Consider the following 11,073-nt stretch of genomic DNA (forward strand, 5'->3'; position numbering starts at 1 on the left):
TCACCCATGAAGGCCTCACCCATGAAGGCCTCACCCATGAAGGCCTCACCCATGAAGGCTACCAGCACTTCTCCAGGTTCCTCATCAAAAGTGATTCCTCTTGCACACCTGAACCCCTACCAAAGCAAGTAAGTTTAAGTGTATGTGTCCATTTCTGCATGCGCCTGCTTTCACACATGTATGGTGTATGTAAAAGTCTTTAAACATGACTTCACTTCGAGGTGGATAGTGACGACTTGCATGTATTTCCTCCTAAAATTTAAGCAAACACCGTCTTTCCTCTACTGCTCATTCAACAGCTGAGCTATTTCCTCTCATGCTGTGACTCCACTTGCCTGTTTGCTGCCTTTTCTTAGTAGTACTTAAGGGCATGTTTGGAGATGTGTACGTGCATGTATATGTGGGCATTCAGTTTTTCTCTGTGTGTGTGTGTGTGTGTGTGTGTGTGTGTGTGTGTGTGTCAGCCCATCTCCATAGAAATGAAATGACCGATCTTGCCTGAGAAACGGACACTTTAAAGGCAGGGTCTTTAAGGTCTCCTGCTGAGGTTTTGATTCTGTTATTCGGCCCGTTGGGGATTTGGCCAAAGTCGTTTGTGTGTGTGTGTGTGTGTGTGTGTGTGTGTGTGTGTGTGTGTGTGTGTTTTTTTTTGGGTTTTTTTTCCCTTCATTCCCTCTCATAATTTCTTTACCTCCTCCAGGGTTCATTTTTACTGGTGTCTCCCCTCCTTCTCTTATCGTTTAATTTGGCTTAAGTCTCTGACCTTAAAGTTGGCCACAAAAAGACAAGAGCAAGGTGTAGCTCTTCAGATCGGAGTAAAGGTACCCTGTCAACTCTCCCTCCATGTATGGGCTCTGATAACGTAGCCCTGTTTGAAATTGCAAGCTGTAAAGATAACTGTGCCTCTAGGTGTTGTAATAAACTGATGACTGTTCTAACTTTGAAGTTTGGGAGTACCTACAGTGCGTAAAACCGATGACTTCAGCAGCTGTGGTTCTTCCACGTATGCTTGCGTGAAATGAAAAGTGCGAGTTTGTGTGACACAAAGTCTTTCGCTCGGTGGATTATATAGGGATGCTGTGTATGTTCACATGGCCTTTCATGGCCGTTTGCATGGCTCTCTCATCCCATTCTGCTGGTGTTAAGTAATAGCATCTAGAGCAGACTATAATTGGCTTTTGGCTGCTATAAACCTTGGTGTAGCAGTCTTATCCATACTGAGCAGGGAATGGGGTTCACTCTGGGCCAGCAGCTGCTCTCATGATAGGGGATTTAATTGCAGGCGAAGTTATGGTATGAATATCCTCCACTGCACAATTATCAACGCAGTCAAAAAGCTCACTGCTGCATAAACTGCCGAGCTTGGCTGGCTGTTGTTAAAAACGGAAACAAGAAGCACATTTTAAATGCAACCAGGAGTTTGGCAGATGTACAACACAGTTCACTCTTTGAAAAGAAAGTTAAGTTGCACATGTGTTAGTCAAAGAACGCTTTTGTAATCTTTTACAAAGGATTTATGTTAAGTGTTCTGTGTGCATTCACATAAAATGAATCTGTTGATGAAAACATGATGGACATTCACGTAAAACATTTGTTAACATGCCCACTAACCAGAAGTAACATTTAAAGCTACGGAAGGTAATGTTTTTGTTATCTGTTGAAATTCTCTTCCATCCCAAAAACAACCTGGCTATAAAGACTATAATAAGCCTGTCAAATCATTTCTATTAAAATATGATAGTTTTACGTGTATAATGGTAATTTTGGGGGAGTTGCTTTGGCGGTAGACCAGAAGGGCTGCCAGTGTTTCCTACCGTCTCAGAGTTGGCGTCGGTGTTCTGCAACTTTCTCACTAGATTTACCAACTTTTGAAGCTAGTGTTGCAAGCTGCTTTCATTTGAAGAGTAGGAAATGCTGGGACTTTTCGGTTGTGTAGTTTTGTTGACGTGTACTTTGTGAGCACTGATTCATTATTACAAGTGTCTGCTCCATGTACATCCTTAGGTGGACTATCAGAGCCCGAGTATCCAACAAATCCAGTATCCGCACCTGGAGTAACTCCAGAGGCGAGGGCAAGCTCTTCTCCTTTGAGATAGTGGATGAGAGTGTGAGTAGAAGAGCGGAGACGCTTGAATATCTCTTCACGTGCATGCATGTCAACGTACGTCACACATGGCCGTCTTTGGTTTTTATCCGTTTAATGGAAATGTGCTCGTCAACAGGGAGAAATCAAGATCACAGCCTTCAACAACGAAGTGGACAAGTTTTTCTCTCTAGTGGAGCAAGGCAAGGTGAGCAAATCCCACTCACCCATATCCATCCTCACTTGAAGTGATAAGAGCTTTTTTGAAACTTCACTAAAAAATAACTTTTGTACGTATTGCGTTACATAATATATAAACAAACTACTTAGTAACTTTCTCAGCCATCCATTTTGTATGCACATAACGCCTCCAACTAATTTATCCTAGGTAAAATAGTACATAATAAACTCTTCTGCAAAACCCTCTCATGCCTGCAGGACTTCTGGCCAATGAATGAGCCAGAGGCAAGTATTAGAGGATGTTGTGGAGGGAATTCATTAAGTGCTGTAATATTTTACAGAAATGTATGCGTTTCAGACACATTGAGCGTTTGAGTGGATTCATGAGGCATGGAGTATGCTGTGGAGAGCAGCGTGAGAAGACTTCAAAGCTGATGTGTCTATTGTTTTTGCTGTTGTGCAAGCGTTAGCTTCAAGTTGTTTTTACTGTATCAGAAATGGCTGCCAGCCTTGGAGGCTGTGTTCACCGTGGTGGATGGGTTTATATAAGTTCTCCTCAACATAAGTAATTGATACTGAGATTAGAATTTGTATGGGTCACTGTCATCACTCCTCCGCTCCACACTGAAATTGATGCGATCCATTTGTAGCGACTACATTGGAAGATACGGGGAGAGAAAAGAAAATCCAATCGTCTGCGCTGAAGTGCATTCTAAAGATAATATGAGGCTTCATCAATCCCAGTTAGCCTAATTAAGTCAGTATCTAGACCCTAGTGGTGGTCAGGTGAAGGTTTGTAGCCATCGTGTGTCCTGGCAATGTTACTACCAAGATGTATCCCTCAGGCACTACTGAGTACGGAGACGCTGTCCGTTTAAAAGCAAAGTAGGAATTTCATTCTAAAAAGCCTGTAAATTTTAAATATTCCCACTCTGACTCAGGCAACCGAAGCTTCATATTAGCTTCAGATTAGCTTCAGCTGGAATCCAGAAAACATCTTTGCACTGAACAGGGACACCCTACATCTTTATGCAGCAAATAGTTGTTTGTTGCTATATTAATGATCTGAATATCAAATTCTTGGAGGTAGCATTTGTTAACAGATCATCTTTCATCCACAGGGTCCTTTTTTTAAATATCTTGTCAGTAGCTATCTGCTTTACAGTCCTTTTTAGAAATGCATGTAATGCCCACCAGCTCAATCTGCTGTTGCATAACTGACAGCAATGCTGGCTTCTGACCTTGCTGGAGGCCTGCAATCAAATTATACACCGTAGGATCTTTAAAATAATCATGAATATTAAGGAACAATTCATATTTGATAATACCTTATTAATACTCATGAGGAAACAGTGCAGCCATCAAGTGGACCTCGTAGTAATGCTTTCTACATGTGAAGTCAAGCACTCGGTAGATATCGCATTTAAGGGGTTAAACAAATACAAACACCATCAATAAAGTGACAAAAAGTAAAATGCAAGATGTATGTATGTGTGTATATGTATCTGTATGCAGGATGGCAGACGGTGAGAGATGTCAACATTTTTGAGTTATCACTCGTCTCAGGCTATTGTTTATGCAACAGACTGTGTGTTGTTTATGCTAAACTGTGTGGCGCTCAGTCTGACCACTGAGAACAAACCCTTTGCATGTTCCTGGATGTTAAAGCTCTTGCTCAACCCAGTCTGGCCCACAGAGCTTAATAGCTCAATTAACCCCCGGCCGTCATTTTGCTAGCCGCACTGGCTCAGGTATCAGCCACTGGCAGTGACTCCCAACACGGCCCCAGATCCAATTTGTGCCCTCTGCCCTCGGAAGATAAATAAAGGAATGAATCCGTCTTCCCTTCGTGATCCGAGTATTGACAGAACAGTGAGTGGGTGTGACTGGCTCTGAGCAGCCGGAATGCTTATCACATTAGTTTCATGCTCCTATCTCTGTGTGGGGGGTAAATATATGAGTGAGTGAGTGTGAGTAGACTTGCTCTTCGCTGCTACTTATTTTGTGGTGTATTAGAGAAGTGATGGGCCTGATATGACAGCGCATCTTAGTTGGACCTCAAGGTTTTTTCCTTTTGTTATTAAAAGCTTTTGGTGGAACAGAAGCTTTGTTGTGGTAATAATTTCCTTTTTGCAGGATCTATAAAGTGGTCACAGTGCGATCGGGTCTAACTCACCTTGCTCGCCCGTTCCCTGTAGGTGTACTTCATCACCAAGGCTACCCTGAAGGTGGCCAATAAACAGTACACCACGCTGAAGAACGACTACGAGATGACCCTCCACGCTCAGTCGTCCATCGTGCCATGTGATGACAGTCAAGACATCCCCGCTGTGCACTGTGACTTTGTGCCCATCGCTGAGCTGGAGAACAGAGACAAGGACGCCGTCATCGGTAAGAGAAGAATCTTCACCAACGAGACTCATTTCTACCATTTACCGATGAAAGAACGATTTTAAAGTCCCAGTAAAACAGAAATTAGAGCATCTTCAGCTTATGCACTGTGAGTATTCCCCCAGTGAAACAGAATATTTGAGTGGTGTACGGTTACAAGAGGGATTTAAAATCAAATCCTTTTGCATTTTATTGGACCGCTAAAGTGTGCGGCTTAGAATGTCGAGCAATATAAAGCTACAGAGGACTGTGGCTCCACACTCGCCTGCCTTGTCCCGAAACGTTGCAGATCGATTGAATGGATGTCCTATTGATTGAAAGTGGTCGGTACAAGCTTATGTAAGCATATGTCGTGTTTAGTTTTGTTTTACAGGAAGACGTTTTTGTTTTTTGCATATATTGTGAAATAGGTGCCCAATACGACCAGTGATGCGATCTAAGGCGTATTTCATTCCATCTCAACTTTAACAGTGAGGGACCACTTTAGGACAGCTGGGTTAAGAACAGTGAAGAGCTTTGAATTGTTTTGTTCACATGCTCATTTTTGCAACAAAGGCTCGAAAACATTCATAATCAACTGATTAAGAAAGCTATGCGTCAAACCCAATCAACAGTCTGCGTTGAGGGCTCAGGTGATGACATGACTCACTCCTGCCCCAAACGTTGTAAACGAACTGTTTAAAGATAGAAATGAACTGTGATCCAGCAACAGTGTTGCATTTTTTTTTTTGCTACAAATTCATTCAGATATTGACTTTGGTGGCAGGAACATTTTTACCACACTCCTGAATGGCTGCCATGTATTTCACATCGATTTTGAAAATCATAAGCAAAGACTATCGACAGCCCAGCGAGTAGTGCAGTCGTCCGGTCAGGTGAGGAAGCGGCTTGTGTCGGTATCTGTGTGAAGAGTAATAAGGCTGTCGATAATGTTTTGCTCGACAGCTTACTCGACTCTAGACTCACTTGGACTGGCATCGCTCTATAGATTGTTGCTTGTTTAATTCTGATATGTTCATGGGGGCATATATGAGATTTGTGCATTTACATAAATCTACACCCTTAAAAATGCCATCTAAGGCTGACTGTCACGTTAGTTAGTTGTTGGTTTCATTCACAAGTGAAAATACAATTTTATTTATACATTTTTGTCATGAATATTAAATCTTCCTTTTTGTATTCTTTTTACGGAGTCACCCCTTCACACACCCGCATCTTTCTAATTTTTATTTATTTATTTTTATTTAGTTTTTTTTCTAAAACGACTCCGCCACCTTAATATGAATTCTCAATGACGATCGTGCCCCGCACTGTCCCTGGCTGCTGGAGCTCCATGGGGCCACTCTGACTGCTCCCTGTGGAGCTAGGTGGTATGGGTAAGGAGGGCTGGGTCGCCTTATTGCTTCAATTCCTAATAAACAGGCCCTATCATCCCCAGGGATCAAGCTCACAATGGGCCACCTCCTATAAGGATCTGGGTGCGACACAAAACTGGATCAAGCAATCAAACAAATATAACACAACTTGGTCATTTATTCCCTTTCCTAGATGGTTTCCCATAGTTCAGACACACTCGTACAAACGCACAAATCCTCACCTCTGTCAAAATGTTGTCAACTGGCCTGTGTGCGCTGTTCATGTCGTCGTCTTTTCGTTCCGTTAGTGGTTTGTTTTCTGTCTTGCAATAATGGAGAAAAAGATAAATAAATCATGAACCCAGAAATTGGGGCAAAAAGAAGAAATAAAAACCCATTTAATTCACAAAAATGTGACCGAAGAGAAATAAGAGTTTCACACTGTGGGGCTTCAGGTCCTGCTTTCGGAAATCGGCACATGATAAGCTCAGTAGTGACAGTAGTGGTGTTGGAGGACCCAGAACTGTTGGGAAATATTAATTAGTACAGCTCCTGATGAGCGGCGCAGAAGTAAAGGGAATGGTTCGAGGTGAAGTGAAATGCTAAACGAGGTCTTTCTAAAGCAAAGCGGTCCGTGACTAACTAATATGAAAGGCGGTCATGGAGATATTGGATGAGAGAAAATTATAGCCTACAGTAGGGGATTCGACACTGTTGCATGCTACAGAGGAATATACGCAACAGCGACCTGCATAAAGACCTTGAGTTGGAGAGTTTCCCCACAACTACTGAACTGTACAAGATTGTGCCGAATTACGGCAATAAAAAAATCTCCATCTACTGGCAGACATGTTAATGATAACAAAATATTAACTTTGCAGTAAGCTTTAGTTGTATACATTATATAGTTAATTGTGATGTCCCTTTTAAACTCAATTCATTCCAATGAGCTCCGTCAACCCAGGCAATTACAAGTTATAGATGATTAAAAAACACTGCGTTAATGGACTGGCACGTGTCGGTCTGTTACGTACCAGGTGTCCTGAAAGAATACGTTATGACGGGGTCAGAGGGAAGGTTAATTCAGGCATGTGGTAAAGAGGAGAGATAAAACGAGGATAATGCTCATTCCACTGTTTTCGTGAAGGTTAGTTGCAGTGTCTGCCCTCTGTGCCTGACGGGAATGTCTTATCTCAGTGACGGGTAAATTAGGATGGTCCAAGTAAAGATTGGGGTTGAAATTAGCGATTCAACGTGTGCTCAATATTTTCAGTGACACGATGCACGGGTATGACAACGGTTCTGTAGTTGTGGCAATGAGGGTGTCATTTAAAAAAAAAAAAAAAACTGGTCTTGGTCCGTATGCAAGGGTGAGGACTTATGTTTGAGAAATACAAGCATGGTTTTCTAAATTTGGCACACATTTTAATCTGAACCAGGAGCTATCCGATCACAGAAAAAATGATCGTTTATTCACATTGCCCTAGTTTCCATGAGCACAGTTTGCGCACGTGATCACAACATCCATTTCGTCACCTTCCTAAAATAACGGCCTCTACCTGGAGGAGTGCGTTTGCATTGGGCAGCGTTACATGTCCCGTGTGTCGTCTGTTGTCTCTACATTCACTCTCTCTCTACTGCCGCTCTTCCTGCTCCTTTGTTAAATAGGGGATTATGACACAGTAATGAGAACTGTCAGCCTGTTCCTCTGGTGATAATGGAGTTCAGAGGTGGGTGACATCGTCTCAATCATAATGGAATTAAGGAGGGCTGAGAGAGCGCAGACGGCGCAGGAGAGGACCGGGGGGAGGAGGAGGGCGAGGGGGAGAGAGTTTAGAGAAAGGTGAGCAGAAATAGCAGACAGGAGGATGATGTTCAGAGAATGACTGGTTTGCAAACTATTATAATTCTGTCCAGTCGTTTTCTATAACGCGTGGGCATTGGGTCTGACGCCATGAGATGATGGGCAGAACATGAACCAACACAAATGTGATTGTTGAGCCATCCAGAGGAGCCCTGTGGAATCTGTGACAAGCAGTAGTGCTATGGAGCAATGTTTTTCGAGTGGGTCACACACAATGCAATACATATGTCGGCTGCATTTTTCACACTATTGGTGATCGGCGGATGGCAGCAAAGAACCTCGGCAATCCGGCGACGAAGACAAGGAACACGACTGTACGCTCGAAAACATGGACATAAACAATGCAATATTAAAAAATTGCTTTGCAAATGTTCGATTAATAAGGAAATACATTCAACACATTTGTCAAGTCCCAAACCCTGTGCATTGGAAAGTAACATTGAAAGTTTACACAACTTTGTTTGTCTACAAGAAAACTCCTGAGGGCAACTTGTAAGTTATTCATCAGGTGAAATGACAAACCCCTGCTGCTTACAGCTTCTTACATTTGGCTGCGTTTCAAATGGATGAAATTGTTTTGTAAATGTTTTTTTAGTCAGAAAAAGGACTCTTTAAGTCATGACCATTTGTCATTTATAGACTAAAGGTTCAATCGTAGAAATGGATTTGTACACACAGACTATCTAACTCATGTCGTAGCAATGAGATGCATTAATCCTGTCGACAGTTTCTCGATTTAATCTTATTTTCTTTGATTTCAGTAACCTTGTGACGAGCCCGTTCGTAGTACACAAGCACTTTATGAATGAATTTGTCTTGTTCGGTTAAGGTTTTTCACATTAGTCATGGGAGGCCAGGCTCTACACCTTCTTAGAGCTCGGGAGTGGCTGCTCTTCAGTGCCGTAATCTGAATGAAGTGTTGCGGCCTTGAGCATGACAGGAAACATGAATGAGTGTTTGTTGTGATTTGCAGTGTGGACCTGGGCGTTAGCCAGCCTGTTATGACATTTATGTCAGTCTACTGTGACTTGGCAATATCATGAGTGTCAACTCTGCTGTGTTGGGGTCTTCACTACTTATGTGATACCACTTCACAGGCATTTTTTACACTGAACACCACATGGAGACATTTCAAAAGGCTCTCCTCACGTAACACAACATCTTTATCTTAAGACTATTTGTCTGCCTGTGTTCATGAGCTATCTGTAGATGGAGGTGTAAAATGACTCTCTCTCTCTGTCTGTAGATGTGATTGGAGTGTGCAAGAGTGCGGATGATGTATCCCGTATCACCACGAAGAACAGCAGAGAAGTCTCCAAGAGGGCCCTCAACCTAATAGACACAACTGGCAAAGTGGTTACGGTCACAGTGTGGGGAGAGGAGGTAATAACTATCATCTCTCACTCACTCTGTATTCAGGGATATCCTGTAATTAATCGTGTGTTTATGAAGGTGCCCATCCATCTATGGTGCGTAACGTATCTGTGTGTGTGCTCTTGCATACAGAGGCTTTTGATTGGGTTCTCTGGGCTGTTCAATTTGGACCGGTCACATCATTCTCGTGACCTTCAGGAGTGTTTTGGACCAGAGTCCCTGATTTGAGACGGAAGGCTAAATAACTCTCGAATGTGCGTGAAATGGCGCTATTATTCTCTAAGCTCATTCAATCTGCAAGAGCTAATCCCTCCTCTTTGCCAAAATCCAGAAACGACTTTCAAATTAACTTGTAGGTTGTCCAATTATAAAAGCAAACTATACCACATACAGCGGGTAAAATAAGTATTGAACACGTCACCATTTTCCTCAGTAAATATATTTCTAAAGGTGCTATTGACAGGAAATTTTCACCAGATGTCGGTAACAACTGCTAGAATGGCCCAGACAATCAGCTGACTTGAATCCAATAGAAAACCTCTGGAAAGAACTAAAGATCAGAGTTAATAGAAGAGGCCCACGGAACCTTCAAGATTTGAAGACTTTGTGTGGAAGAATGGGCCAAAACCACACCTGAGCAATGCATGCGACTAGTGTCTCCATCCAGGAGGCGTCTTGAAGCTGTCATTACCAACAAAGGCTTTTGTACGAACTATTAAATACATTTCAGTAAGTGTGTTCAATACTTTTTCCCTGTCATTCCATTTTATTACACATAACTTAATTTCTGAACTTATTTGTTTGGTTTTCTTTGTATGTATGGATTACTTTGGTTGTTACCGACACCTGGTGGAAATGTTATGTCAATAGCACCGTTAGAAATATATTTACTGAGAAAAATGGTGACGTGTTAAATACTTGTTTTACCCGCTGTATTACTTTCTGGTCCCTGCAAACTGCAGAAACAGACTGAACATTAAAGAGACAATCACTGCTTTTTCCACCTATTGTTCTACATCTTTCTCTCCTCAATTACCGTCTTTGACACAGTTTGTTGCTTCTCCAGGCCGAGAAGTTTGACGGCTCTCGGCACCCGGTGGTCGCCATCAAAGGAGCTCGCTTGTCTGATTATGGAGGCAGATCTCTCTCTGCTTCGTTCAGTTCAACAGTCTTGGTCAACCCAGACTTACCGGAGGCGTTTAGTCTGCGGGCCTGGTGAGTCACGCTGGTGTACACACGCACACGCACACATACAAAATTGTTCACTCATGCTGGTATGTATAGTGTGTGCACGGACCTCCTGTCACTTTAAGACACATTATGTGTAAACGGAAGGACAAATCACTACAAATGGAGAGATTGTATCCTCTCGTTGCTGTAATGCTGATTCTATGTAAAATATAGTAGAGGGAATACTTAACACAGGGTTTATTCACGCACACACCGATGAACAAAAAGTGCAACGCTCTGATGATCACGTGTCAGGAGCCTGGTGGCATGTGCCTCCTCAGTCCCAGCAGGACTCTAGACAGGATGTAGATGGGATGGATGGATGGATGGAGGGAATAACAGAAAAGCAGAAGACAGATATTTCTGGATTCCAGCTCTGAACTGCTGCTGAACGTGCAGGGAAAGATGGGACACGGTGAGCCGCATCAAACTGGATTCTTATTAGTAGTTCCTGTGGAGGGATTTTAAATTATGACTCATTCACTCATTAAGGCTGTTCCCAAGTCTGGCCACCGCTGAAATATAAATGCGTTTTTTCCTTTCTTTCTTTGCTGTGTGTGTGTGTGTGTGTGTGTGTGTGTGTGTGTGTGTGTGTG

General features: G+C 42.6%; 1 protein-coding gene across 1 annotated transcript in view; it reads left to right on the top strand.

Moving 5' to 3' along the window:
- Window positions 1-6: 6 nt before the first annotated feature.
- Window positions 7-11,073, top strand: part of LOC116401398 (replication protein A 70 kDa DNA-binding subunit-like) — a 26,055-nt gene continuing 14,988 nt past the window's right edge. Inside the window, exons 1-6 of the mRNA XM_031879763.1 lie at window positions 7-128; window positions 2,005-2,107; window positions 2,223-2,291; window positions 4,462-4,654; window positions 9,120-9,256; window positions 10,314-10,462. Of these exons, the coding sequence (XP_031735623.1) occupies window positions 7-128; window positions 2,005-2,107; window positions 2,223-2,291; window positions 4,462-4,654; window positions 9,120-9,256; window positions 10,314-10,462 (773 nt within the window). The remainder of the gene's footprint in view (window positions 129-2,004; window positions 2,108-2,222; window positions 2,292-4,461; window positions 4,655-9,119; window positions 9,257-10,313; window positions 10,463-11,073) is intronic.

Source organism: Anarrhichthys ocellatus, unplaced genomic scaffold (assembly GCF_004355925.1).
Source record: "Anarrhichthys ocellatus isolate YVR2014 unplaced genomic scaffold, GSC_Weel_1.0 scaffold423, whole genome shotgun sequence".
In the NCBI taxonomy this organism is placed as follows: Eukaryota; Metazoa; Chordata; class Actinopteri; order Perciformes; family Anarhichadidae; genus Anarrhichthys; species Anarrhichthys ocellatus.